This window comes from Strigops habroptila, chromosome 10, assembly GCF_004027225.2.
Source record: "Strigops habroptila isolate Jane chromosome 10, bStrHab1.2.pri, whole genome shotgun sequence".
NCBI lineage: Eukaryota > Metazoa > Chordata > Aves > Psittaciformes > Psittacidae > Strigops > Strigops habroptila.
In genome coordinates this window covers 29,339,322-29,353,450 of record NC_046359.1, presented here as the reverse complement: position 1 = coordinate 29,353,450, position 14,129 = coordinate 29,339,322, and the positions used below count along the sequence as shown (strand labels likewise).

At 36.3% G+C, this 14,129-nt stretch overlaps 1 protein-coding gene across 3 annotated transcripts in view; it reads left to right on the top strand.

Moving 5' to 3' along the window:
- The window catches only part of CAMKMT (calmodulin-lysine N-methyltransferase), a 223,768-nt gene that overhangs the window by 175,689 nt on the left and 33,950 nt on the right, over nt 1-14,129 (top strand). For all 3 annotated transcript variants that reach the window (XM_030499142.1, XM_030499143.1, XM_030499144.1), the window contains exons 4-7: nt 4,509-4,569; nt 7,592-7,646; nt 8,701-8,764; nt 13,423-13,489. In XM_030499142.1, the coding sequence (XP_030355002.1) occupies nt 4,509-4,569; nt 7,592-7,646; nt 8,701-8,764; nt 13,423-13,489 (247 nt within the window). The remainder of the gene's footprint in view (nt 1-4,508; nt 4,570-7,591; nt 7,647-8,700; nt 8,765-13,422; nt 13,490-14,129) is intronic.

Here is a 14,129-nt window from a genome sequence, read left to right as displayed (position 1 = left end):
CAGAGCTTCAAGGTGACTGTTCACCTGTCACCTCCAGTTGCCCTTTTGTTTCCTGTGTGTAGCATTGGCAGACAGTAGACAACAGTTCCACTGATCTGCTGTCACAGTTAACGTAATCAGTAGCTACTGTGACTTCTTTGTACCTATGGAGCAATGTGGACACATAATGGCTCCAATAATCAAATGTCTTCTTTAAAAAGATGCATCTCAAAATTCTCAGCACTCTGTCCTGAGAATTTTCTAATAACATGCTATCTTTTAAGAACTTCACATCAGATTTCAACATTGTTATCCAAATGTGTGACAGCATTCTTTAAAATATGTGGTAAAAAGCCACAGACAAGAAACAGTAATTTATTTTTTTTAATGCTGCATGATTTTTTTCTACTAGAAAATTCTCTGTAATATCATACAGGATTCAGCATTCTTAGATTTGGTGCAGAAGAAACACAGATTTTGTATTCCTTTGGACTTGTCGTGCTCCATCTAATGTTTAAAACAGGGCTTTCTACACATGGTTTAGTCCACGTGGGTTGAAGGTTGCTTCAAAGAACTGTTGTGCCATGGCTAGTGCAGAAGGACCTGGCACTTTCCATTAGCAAGTGCTGTAAGAGTAATAAAACCAACTTAATGTATGTGCTTTTAGCATTATTGGGATTTTTGTTAATGTTTCCTCTATAAGAAAATTCTGAGTGTCTTTTTGCTTACATCATACCTCGAGGTATTACGATGACTCAGGTGTTTTTCTTGGCCTTCCCATAAATTCATTCTGTTTAAGTAACTTAATCTGTCTCTGTCTACTAGTTTCATTCCTAATGTGCAAAACTGGGACATTCATTATGTCAGTCAAGTTCTTGTGAGGTAGATTCCATTCCTGTGGTAAGATTTTACGGTAGTACTGTAGAAATGCCTGCATTTTGTATGTCTCTGCATATATAGCATTTCTCCATCCATCATCATACTATTTAGAGATAATGTTTTTCTACCTCTACTACTGTAGTAAGTATGAAGCTGTCTGGAAGTACACATCATCACTCTTATGGTGCATTTGTAGTGGATCTCCTACTCCGTCCTAATGGTGAAAGGATACCTGCCAAGAGTTGAAATGCAGGCAGATGTTACTCTGTGAGCACAGCCTCTCTCCCATGTCTTCGGACATGTCAAATCACAGTCCTTCTTGAGGCTCTCCTTTAAACACCAACACAACTTAATTTATTTGCTTCACTACAGATTCCAGTGTTTTCTGGGAATTATTCTCTGTTTTCACATTGTAGTTATTAAGGTGATAAAGAGTTTTAAAACCTCTAGTAAATGCTGCAAAATGTTTATTTTTGCAAAAAGAAACTCTTGTTTCTCTCTATCTCCTTCTATAGTGAAATTTTCAGCCCCTCTGTCTAGAATTTGTAATATATTTATAGCCTTTGAAATACAAGCACCATTTAGAGGCCTTTTGGTGTTCTTTTGCATATACATGTGTAAATAATTGACTATCATGTGTAAGTAGTTGCACATGCAAATAGGTACCCATCCAATTTTATGTATTTATAATCAAATTCATAATACAAAATGAAAATTATTTTATTTTAAATATGAAAGAATTATTTTAAATGTGTTAAAGGGAGACTTAATCCATATCCATATGTATGTGTTTGCAGGAAATAAATTACGCTTTTCACAACCTAGTGGTAGTTGTTAACTCATAGGAATTGCTGCATTTCAGCTGTATGTTTTCTAACAGAAGCAGAACTATCTCATACTTGCAACTTCCAAATGTAGGTCATTGTGTTGGTAAATGTAGGTCAGAGTGAAGGGGAAGAAGACAGAATGCAAACTCATCCACGTGGATCTTTAAGCTTATCCCTGTTTTGAAGGTAAAGAGGCTTACCTACATGTTCAAGCACGAGCAGCTTTTCCTTTTACTAAAATTAACACAGGTATTCTGGCTTCTTGGCTTAGCTGGAAGCACTGTGTGTTTCCACACTTGAGACCTGTGTTTGTGAAAGACCTCCTGACTCCTGCTTCTTTAGCTGCCAGCCACTTATATCATTGCTGAGATGATACTTCCTTCCCTATGGGGGAAGGGAGCAGGGAGGAGAGTCCCGTGCATCACTAGCATCTGCCTAAAGAACATTGCCTTTCCAAAGGTGCTTTACCCTTCTCTCAGCACAGAGCTATCTGATACACCTGCAGTTTCAGCTGGTATCAACATTGTAATAGTAGCAGGGGAAAGAACGGTGACCCCTCATAAAAGATTTAGTGACACCATTCAAAGTGCCCTTTCAATAATAACTGTAGAAAAGTGAGAGACATATGACTAAGGGTACTGAAAAGTCAGATGTTGAAGGATTTTGCTACAGTTGACAAGTATTTTTAAAATTCGCTGAGGCTAAAAGTTTGCTATAAAAGGGTGGAGGTTTTTTGTGGGTGTGGGGTTTTTTTGTAAAGCGAGATACAAATATTATAAATTATATTAAATTAGCCATGTCTTCACTAAATACAAAAAAAGAGGCAGAGCACTTTTATTGCTTGAGTTTACACCAGTCACTGCAAACTGAAACATTCTTTATGTTATACACTAAAATATTTAAACAGTTATTTATTTATATATAAATAAATTATATTTATTGCAAAATCTGACATTTTAGCATATTTCAATCCTCAAAAGCATTGAAATGCTCAAAAGAGAGACGGAAAATCCTGTACAATTCTTAGTGTATGTTTCACTGAAGTATGGGTAGTCTTGTGTGAATATTTTATTTTAACCCTTAGCAAGTCTAAGCAAAATGGCACATTCACAAACACCTAATCAGCCTAAACTGTCATAAATAAGACAAATACCAATACTGCTTTAGTGTTTTTGTCAGGTATACTCTATTCTTTTACCTTTAAGGTCTTTGTTACACAAAAGTTACATGCAAAGTTTTGGCCAAATCCTGTCTATGCATTTGCTTGATCTGTGTGCAGGTAACACATGCATAAATTTTCATTATTTATCACTGTGAGTAAGGGTAGTTTAGAATACTTACTGGATAGAAAGGAAGAATTGTACATTCAGTGGTTACAGTCAGGCTCTAAGTGATTTAAAAGGAAGATAGTTTTTCTCCCAAACTTCTGCTTTTGTTAACTATTTTGAGATGATTTTTAAGTCTTGAGAATAAAAAATTCTAAAAAAGGATGCACATACATAGTAAGCTGCATGGAATTCAGTTTACCTGCCTAGAAGTATCTAAAGGATGCTCTCACATGTTTTTAAGTTTAAAAAAACTGTCTGTAGTTCATAATACTAAGTTTCTGTCATGTTCATTCAGAAGGCTGTGTGTTGTGGTGGGAGGCTACCCCTGCTTTTTACCTGTGGATAGACATGTAAGCATGTTATTTCATTGCTAGGCAACAACAGATTGAAAGCCCATACAACCATAATTTGGCTGCATTTGCCTTTCTTTCATCCTCCTTTAACTTTGGAAACCTAACTCAAGTGCCTGAATACAAGTCTGTTTTCCCCAGGCTCCCTCCAGCAATGGAGACTGGTGCCTGCAGGAGATGCTCAGACCATGCAGGATCTGTGATGCCCTCTCCATGGGCCACAGCACTTCACTTAGATGTTCAAGAGGGAAACTGGTCTGATGAAACGGTGAATTTCATGAATAAATGATGAAAGGGTGAATTTGCGTGGATGCCTCTAAGTCAGCGACCAGTGCCTCCAAGTACTTGGCAAGGTTGACAATGGCCGGTGTAAGTTTTATGATGGAAGCTTGTAAAGTCATGAATAATACAAATTATTCATGGAGGGGGGGAAAAAACCCCGTGATTGCGCCTGCTTATTTCCATGTGAGAACTAGGGGGCCTCAAATGAAAATGACAAGGAACTAGAAAAATCCTTTGGCAGCTATTAAACAGAACTTAAAACTTGTGTCCCTTCTTGACCCACAACTAGAAATTATGCTGCATTTTGCCCTTGTCTTGTATTTGTCCTTAGCATGTGTGGCTGGTCAGTGTCCCTTACAGTCAGACTGATGCCTGACCTAGCAAAACCTAAGAGAAAAGGAGCTAATAAAAAAGAAACTGGAAAGAACTGAAATACCTGGAGAAGACAGCTAATGAGAAAGTAGGAGGCTTCTGTCCACCCTTAGAAACAGGCTACAAGGCCTGGCAACATCGCTGATGTTCATGTAAATGCCCAAATGTCAGAAGTTTCATAGAATGGAATTTTGTATAACTTTTAAAGTCTTTACAGTTATATGTATAGATATATGTATATGTTTATGTGTGTGTATCTATAAAGTAAATTTCTGATCATTAGTCAGGATGAAATCTGTGAAATTTTCAGTTCCCATGCTTAAATCAGAAATCTTCCATAAAAAGTCTTATTTGTTTCTTATTCCATGGTATTATGACAGATTTAGAAAATGAAACAGTTGGTAGAAGTCTGCAAATGGTAATATGTATTCAAATGTTACTTCAGACAACAAAAAATGTGTTCTAAGAAGGTGAATGTCTTTGTTTTATAGGTCTCTGGCCATCTGAGGAAGTGCTGGCTTACTACTGCCTAAAGCATAATGAAGCATTCAGGTACAGAGTTCAACATAAAAAGATATTTTCCAATATGTTAGTTTTATTGTATCTGCATGGTAAAGATTGCTATGATTTAAGTCCAGATTAAATTTAAAATGTTCAAGGTGAAAGCATGTTGCTCTTAACAAAGAATTCTGAGCTGCCTTTGGGTACTAATATTGCACAGCAAGCTTTCTGCTATATGTCAAAGACTTTTGATTTCCACTCAAGGCGTTTTATTTCACTTTGATTTTTGGGAAACAAAAGTGAAGCTCCAATCGATCAGTACTGATTGTGAAGGTCAGGAAAAATAAGACATTCTTTAAACTGACATCTGTTGAGAAAGCAAGCAAAATATTACCTGATAAATACATAATAATCACTGCTTATAGCAATGGAGGAATGTATACCTGTATTTAAGTGTTGTAAAACAATTTTGACCCATGCTGCACTTTTATTTGCTATTATTTTTTCACATTTTCTTGTAGAAGACAGTTATCGAGAAGACAGTTATCGAGGCTCCAGTAGGAACACCTAAAAATAAAATCCGTCCTGCATCCTCTCTCTTTCCCCTTGAGTATACAGAACTTTGCACTTGGAAATCCTTGAAATTTCATTGTCCAGAGGATGAATGGGGTGCAAGAAAAGCCATTATAACAATGCATTTGGAGGCATAAATTGTGTTCTGAGTGAGGGTGCAAGGCTAATACCAAGTAAACCAGCTTGGAGTATGCAAAATCGCTCTGTCTGTGTACATACGGTCTTGGTAAAATGAGGAAGACCAAGCTATAAGTCTCTGCCTCTTTGTACCAAAGCTGAAAGCGTATCAGCTGTGAGCTGGTTCCTGCAGCTTACTGAGTCCTATCTGAAATCAAAGACCTGGCACCAAAGCATACCCTGGTTCATTTCTACTCCGTCCACCACCTGAACAAAGCCCACCCCATTAGAAGAGGCAGCTAACATGCCTAGTCTGGTAGTTGCAGCTCCTTCCTCCAAGTTTGGTGGATGCGTGACTTTTGCTGCCGTAGTGGTGTCCCTGTAGCACTTTGCTGTCCAGCCCCATGCTTTGGCTTGTGTGCTCTGCTTGTTCTTAGAGGCTCTTCACAGCAAACCTCCCTGTGCTGCTCACTCAAAGGGTAGTTTCCTAGTTTGGGTATTCAAGCCTGGGCACTCGGAGACAACAATCACTCAAACTTCCATGGAGGAAATGGGCAGTTGGTTTCTCAGAATTATACCCTCTCAGAGGTTTGCTCGGAGTAGAGTTTCTTATTTTAATTCTCACTGATAAATGTCACTAAATATTACCTGAGAGATGGATATGGTTTTAAAAATTTGCTAATATGGGAACTTTGCACTGAAATAAATTATTTATATGCATAAATGTATATACATATATATGTGTATGTATATAAATGTATGTATATATTCATATATTATGAACATACAAATTTGGTTCCAAATGCACTAAAAGCTCCACACTAGATACTTTCTGTGTTTATTTCAATAAGCATGACTCTTATAAAGGATTAAGTGGCTTGTAAATCTTACATATATAACCATATGCATATATTTTTAATGTGAGATGTGTGCAATTTAGAAAAATAAAAACTTATTTGAGGAAAACCCTATAATCATTTAAAGCACAAACTGCAAATTTCCCACATCTGTTTTATATTCTCATTGGGTTTATGTACAACTTGTTCCTCTGAACTATGTCTGCCTTTTGTCCCATTTCCATTAAATAGGATAACTAGACTTTTTTCGAATAGAATTTGTGGAGTCTAAGAAAAATAAATCTATTCCAGACAGGCAGCAAGAATTATTACACAGTTATACAGTATAGTCCACTGGCCTCGGTGAACAAAATATCAGCATCTGTATACTGATACTGATAGGGCTTCCTGAATGCTTTTCCTAAATATCAGTGTTGAGTGAGTAGGGAGGTAAAACTTTCACATACATAAAACTTAAATTTTCAAATGTTGATATTATAGGGGACAAGAAAAGGTATATTAAAAAAAAACCAAACTCTTTAGCTGAAATTCCATTTAAATGCCATTTTCTGACTGTCAAAAATGTCTCAATGGAAAGGTTTCTGCCACCTGTAACAGTTGCCACAGATTTAGCTATAAAGCAGCATGTTCCTAAACTGAGGCTCTGCCTTGCCCCAGACGCCGCTTCACGCAGTTTCAGCGCCAGGTCAGCATCCCTCCCTCCTCCCCTGGGGCAGGCCATGGCTCTGGAAGACATTCTTTGTGGCTCCCCCTGCAAGCTCCCATCCGGCACGCTCTCTGCGCCAAATTATATTTCAGATGCACGGCTTAATAACAGCACAGTATGGTCTAAGTTAAAAGCAGCCTTTCAGACCATGTATTCAACCCTCTGCTCGGGCTCAGTTTAGGCTCTTGACACTAACTTTGCTTAGTTTTCTGTGGCTTAACTGTTTGCTGTTCCCATCGTTGTTCATAACAGCATTGTTTGTAGGTCACTTGCAGTTTTAGGTGCTAATTGAAGGATCGGATTTCTTCATGTGTAATTGTTTTGTGGTATATGGCTTGTTTTAAAACTTTTCTCTTTTTAATACAGAAAGGCTTTTAAGCATAACTATATGGAGAGATATATAAATAATATTAATTTCCCCATTTACTTCTCTAACTGTTTTTGCAAGAATGAATGTGGATTAACATTGTTATCCTTTCCTAACAATTATCTTTCGCTACTCTAGCTAGTTTAGTTCTAAAAGACAGAGCCATTGACAAGGGAAAAAAGGGAACCTTCTCAGATTTTTCAGCTCAGCGGTGGTAATGTTGCACTGAACACTAATGAGGGAACCCCCACTGATTTGCCTGCTTTGTGACTTTTCTATTTCATAATTATTTTTAAAACGCAAAACGACATGAGGTAGCCTAGTCATGTCTCTACAACTTCCTGGTAGCTCAGTTCTTACTGCAGATGGCAATTTGTTCTTGTAACATATATGTCTCTCTGTCCATTTTCATCTAATTTGTATGGGTTCTACCATTTCCTTTCTCTCTTTCAGGGACCTTGCTGTGTGTGAGCTAGGGGGTGGCATGACATGCTTGGCTGGGCTCATGGTAGGTCTTTTCTCAATTCCAATCCCATTCAGAGGAAGAAACAAAAGGAAAAATGTTCCAGTGCCTCCAACTGCTGGGTCAGAGAACTGTCAACAGCCTCAGCTGCGGTCAAGCTGCAGAGTCTTGAGAGACCTTCTAGATTGACTTGCTTTCGTATCATATTGATTTTATGGTTGCCTCGATGAGCAGAAACATTTTACCTCCGTGTAGTCAATATCTTTTGTTGTGACATTCCAGGCCACGTACGGTCTGTCTTTCATTGCCATAGCCGAAGCATTTTTTTTTTTTTTCAGATTATAGTCCCATTTGCTAAGATACAGGAATAGCCTGGCGAATCACAGTTGGAGCACCATGATATAGCTGCTAATGTTTTGCCTGCATTATTACACCAACAAACATGATCCAGAGCTCTCGGTAATTAGATTCTTTTGAATTAGATTGGCCATTCAGGAGAGTCGTTCACCATTCTCTGGGTTCTGAGTCATGTATTCAGGAGATATTATGTAGCAGTGCAGTGCATTAGACAAGTTTTTATGTCTCTACAAATAAAAGCATATTGTTACACTGATTGGCATTTGACAAACCTGTCGCTCTTATACAATGTGTCGAGGTTACAGCCCAATGTGCGAGCATGTCAAAGCTCACAAAAAAATTACCCTTACAAAGCCATCTGCCTGCAATGCAAAGTTATATGAAGGGCATCAGGCAGTCAGACAGAAGCAAGCTGAAAGGCAGAGTGACAGCCTTGTATGATGGCTCTACTAGATAAACAGAAGCCCGCAAATGAAAGCCTCTCAGAATACCATCATCGGCTGTCACAATGCAATTACGGAACAGAATGATAGCAAGATAGAGGCTCCCGCAAATGGAATGATAAAAGTATTGACTGATTTGATTGAATGATTAAAATAATGCAGACATAAAATGAAAAAAGATTGAAGATTGTTACAGAGAAATAGGTGAGGAAGCATGATACTGAAGGCTTGTCACTCCTGTCTTCACTTCCACACAGACAAGCATATTTGCTCATTGTTTGCTGTGCTCTTTTTTTCAGGTTGCTATTTCTGCAGATGTCAAAGAAGTTCTGTTAACTGATGGAAATGAAAAGGCCATCAAAAGTATCCTTATTCAGATAGAAAACTGGTTTGTTGTGCTCGTTCCTTTTTACTGGCTGAGTAACAATCGATATAAAGACAGACAGCATGGGGTATATTAAGAATAAGTCCCCACATAAGTAATTAAAAAATAGATGTAGAATATGTTGAACAGAGCTACGGCTTCCCCCACAATAAATGCCACATTTTCTTCTTTAATTAAAAATGTATGTGATGGTATAGAGCAAGTACAGTAGTAAATATTTGCCTCGTGATTGAGTGCTGAAGGATTCCTAGTGTGTATGCTCCACGTTAGAGGAGGTATAGCAGTGAATCAAATCATTAGCTCCCATTCATATATCCATTTTGCAGAAGAACTGGATTTATTTTTTAATTTTTTTTTTTACTTTCAGATACTAGCCTCTTAAAGCATACCCAGTATTTGTATATTGTCATAGCTTATCCAGTGTATATTGAAATGCATGGCTTCATTGATGCTGCTAAGTTATAACTGTGTACAAATTACCCATTTAGTGTGCTTAATCAATTATCAATTTATCATTGTTTCGCTTGATGTAAGATTGTAAAACTGCTCTGTCCCTTGTAGAAAGTATTTTATTAGATTTCCTATATTAGAATAAATTGCTGTTATGCCCTTCTAATATGAACACATAGCTCAGAAAATTGGACTGGACTTTGGCTAAGCGAGAGAATGAGTGAGCATAATTTGTGGCCACATTAAATATCAGCACAGAACAAGAACAGATATATACAGTGAATACTAATAACCCTTAGAAATTGGGGGGGGGAGAGAAGGAAGATATCTATTTGCTTTTGTTCGTTGGTAATCTTTCCATTTGCATTTTAAGGGAGACTAGTTTTTCAGGTTTTGGCCACTGTATCATCAGAATTATTTAGATTTGAATTTTGTGTGTATTTGAGAGCTAATGAGTACTTAGTGGAAAAAAAAAGTTAAATGAGTTTGTGATTTAAAAAAATTGCAGTTGCTGACTTAAAACAGGAGACTTTGCAGTGCAGTAACATTAGGTACTACCTTTAAGAAGACATTCTCAGGGGTAACTGAGGTAACTATAATTACATACAACACTGTAACAATTGAATGGAAAAACGTCCAATCCTAGATCATTTCTTTTAAAACTTGAGGGAAGCTTTATAGATGTATTTTTCTTGAAAATGCAAGTTCTCAGTTGTGGTCCAGGGATTTTTATTTTGTTAAATTCTAGTTTGTTATACTCCTGTTTGCAAGAGGAAGTATTCATTATTCGGTGTATTTTAATCAGCATCACCCCTTCCAGGCTTTCTTCTATGTCATTATGAAGTTGAAAAATGTAGGAGAAAAAAGTGTTTCAAAACTAGCCTAACAAAACAAACCCATGTTTTATAGAAGGACAGGTATTTAACAAAAGGTCATTTTACCCACAGAAAGCTTCAGGTGAGCTCAGTAATCATCAACTCAGCACATATCTTGCATAGCAGATTCCGTAAACATACCTGAACTTTTTGAAATTTAGAAGTCTTCTATAGCAAGGAAAATTGGCGAGTGCTAAAAGTATTCACTCAGTCTTTGGAATTAAACAAATTAAAGTGCTTTCATTCCTGAAAAAGATACTGTTAATGTCCTCTAATTAACACACCTTAGTTTTTCACAGCATGTTTTAGGAATATCTTTTATTTCCAAAAGTCTTACAAGAACTCTTCATCTGTATTCACTCAGTGAATCCCTTTCAGACAAACGATTGGTGGAAGGCTCTAACAGGAATTTATTTTTCTTTTTTAACATTTGGTGCTCTGAAGGCTCAGCATTCAAAGTGCTTTTATTGTGTTGGATTTTACAATGGGCTTAATATTAGCAGGGTGCCAAAGTGCGGCAGACTAAGAACTTTACAGTGTAGGTGGATTGTATTCTTAAAAGTGCACGTAATAAAATTTATCTTGCATTTTATGTGTTTTATGAACCTCAGTAGTGATTTTATGATCTGTCTTATGGCAATTTTCTTTTGTATTCTTTTATATAGTAACTGGCTATAACAGAAGTTTAGGCTAAATTTAGATCTGTTCCAGCCATGCCATACTCACTGAAAACAGTAAGAATTTTTAAAGTAATTGGAAATAATAATTGCCCCCAGTGCAACAGACTAAAATGATGTATTTCCGCTAATATTTATTATTTCTGATGGTATTTTTTAATTGTTTAGCATACCAAATTAAATTAATGTGGGATAAAACACTGTTTTCCTTTCTAGATTCTGCTCTTCAGGAATAGTTAATGCCTAGTATTATGCTTTTTATGTAGGTATTATAGATTAAAATAATCTTGTTTTAAAATTACTGTTTACATCATGCCTTTAAATTTCTTAGGAAGCTTAAATTACATGCCAGTCATACTATAATATCCAAAAATTACTTTCCAAAAAGTAAAAGTGGTTGTCAACAAAAAGGAAAAAAAATCACTGTCAGAAGCCAGGAAATCACCAAGCAAGCCTGCTAATTATTCTTAATGGGCAAGATGAGCACATTAAGAAACAAATGAATACATCAGTGAAATGTAATTGAAAATCGACCTGGCAATAGTGCATTGCATCTGAGAATCTGCCTTTGTATTATCATCATCATCATAATTATTGTTGTTTTTGTTGTTGTTATCGCTATTCAGTGAGCGTAACTAACAGCTTTGCTTTGTGAAGTCTCAGGCTTTTGAGGGTTTGATTTTTCTTTTAATTTTTGACATTCTTCATATTATTCTCCATTTCTTCCTGCCACATGAAGCATTCACTATGTATGTTTTTAATATCTACATTAGGATATGTTATTGAAATATTGCAAGATAAAACATTTTATGAATATGTTAATTTCAAATTCATTGTTGTCATTTTAACCATTTCACTGTGAAATATATAGCTGCATTTTGTATTAATCAATGGTCTTATGCATGAGGTTTATGGAAGTTTTTAAAAGGGTATTATTATTTGAGTTACTAATCCATTTAAAAGGCTTCACTCGAACTCACTCCTTGTGCTTATCATGGCCAGGTTTTAATTGATTAACAGATCATTTATATTGCAAAATCAATAAAATAAAGACAGATGTTATAGCTTTTTCAGCTTCATTCAAAACTTTATCATTGGTTTAGTGTGTTTTATCTCTCAGAATCATTTAGATAAAGAAAGTATTAAAAAGAAAAATACAGTAAATATTCAAGTGAATAACAAAGATATGCACAGGCAGAGTTATCAGATTCATTCCTCTTTGTAATTTTGGGTGATATGCATTCAGATACATTTTTCCAACTTAGGTAATATCTATGACATAGTCATGAACAACAAATTCTGTTTCCTCAGAACACTGTAAGCATCTATACTTGGTTTGACACATCCAAATCCAAGGATGAGGTTCATTTTTAGTAAAAGTTGTCTTCTGTTTCGGAGAGGCTGTGTACCTTCTGCCTTCGCTCTGTTTCACACCATGCACTAGTGACTTGAACTACTGCCTGAAACCATCAATACTACAAAACATTGTTGCAGTGCGCTATAATGACCATTAAAATATAGTGTATGGATCTTTCAAGAGTCCTGGGAAATTTAGGTTAGAAAGGTCATGTTCAGCCCGAATGCCTGAAGACATGGGCTCATAAATTATTTTTAAAAGCTAGTGTTAACATGTTTACAACAATTATTAATAGTTTGTGTCAGTTACATAATTTAAGTGCAGTGTAGCTAATTTATCAGCAATGTTACTTCTGACTCTTCTTAAAACGCGCATGCTTTGCTCATGGAATTATTTATGCCTTCCTTTTGCTTCACAAGTATAAGCCATTCATTACAACTTCTCATTGCATATTTTGCAAGAGATTTAAAAGGCACGTCCAAAACACAGAGATTTGTTTAAATCAGTTTTCTGTCATTCGATTTGTGGTTTTTGGCTTCACAAAATGTCAGTTGTCTTTTCTTTTACATTGTTTGGATAGAGGCTTTCCTAAAATAACTTTTCTTAAATAGCCAGCTGTGTTATGAAGGCCCAATATGTGACTTCAGCAAATCAAATAAAAAGATACAGTGATATTTTAAATGAGCCTGACACTAGTGTTCCATTTTCTTATAAAAACATTTGCAATGAATTCAACATATTTTGAGCACCTAGAAGCATCTCCTAATTAGCATCAGATTTCCTTAAATATTGACATCTTTACCAAAAATGTCCATTTGAGATAGTTTTTTTATATTTGAGAGCAAATTGTTTAAATATGTATGGATTCACACTGGGTGACATTTAGTATTCTCACAGTTTTTAGTTACTTGCTACACCTTTTCCTTCCAATGGCATCTTGCTAACCACGAATGATTATGAAGGTTATCTTTCTAGGCATAGATGATTTGAGCAGTCTTTCTCAGTTCCCTCTATAGCTACAGGACCAGCAGTTCCTTAACTGTAAACAGTAGAGATAGGCAAGAAGAGCAAGTTGCTGTATAGATATATATGGCTGATGTGCTGAAGTGGCAATGTAAAATTTATGCTTCTGAAAAAAGACTGAGTCTTCGCACAGATTAAAGAAGACTAAACAGATAAAAGACATTATGAAGGTATTAGCAATGGAAAAAAAATATTTTTTATTATTTTTATTACTGATCCAGTTTTGTGGGTAATTCTTAACAAATATGCTGCAGATGTAAATGAGATCATCACAAGAAACCAAAATGCAGGAGTATTTAAGGCTCAGAAAGTGTCAAGCTGGTAAGATTCTACTAAACTGTTTTACTGATTCTTGCATGTCATTGTGTATTTAATGTGAAACATGTTGAAAAGTGTGAAATTGTGACCTGTACCACTGATGCTAACACAGATGTATGTACAAGTGGGTAAGTGATGCAAGACAGGAATTTGGAAGTATTAAAAAAAAAGCTTTTTAACATAGCAAATACAGTATGATTAATCTTGGTGACATAAGCTATCCATTGTATTTTTTTTTTTTATGTATGCTATGTCTCTTCAAGCTGTGGTTTAGTGCATGGTTGAAATTTGGCTGCTTCAGAGTCAACATTATTCATTGAACTGAATATGAGACTTGGACAAATATACCTAAATCACTGGCAGGTTTCATTTTAAATAGCTCTGAGAATTCAGGGTGGGAACAAATCCCATTTGCCCCTGGGGCAGATGTTGTTGGAGTATCCATGGGAGGTGTTTTGGTCACCCTGTCTGTGCAATCAGTATTGTGTTGTTGCTGCAAGGACAGATGGGGGGAGTATGAGAACCAGGCACAGCATGCTGAGGCTCTTTTCTCATTGACTATGTCGTAAGGTGCAGGGCGCACCCATAATTTTTGTCACAGTGCACCAGCTCTGTTGTCTCCAAGTTATCCCCCTAGGCACGC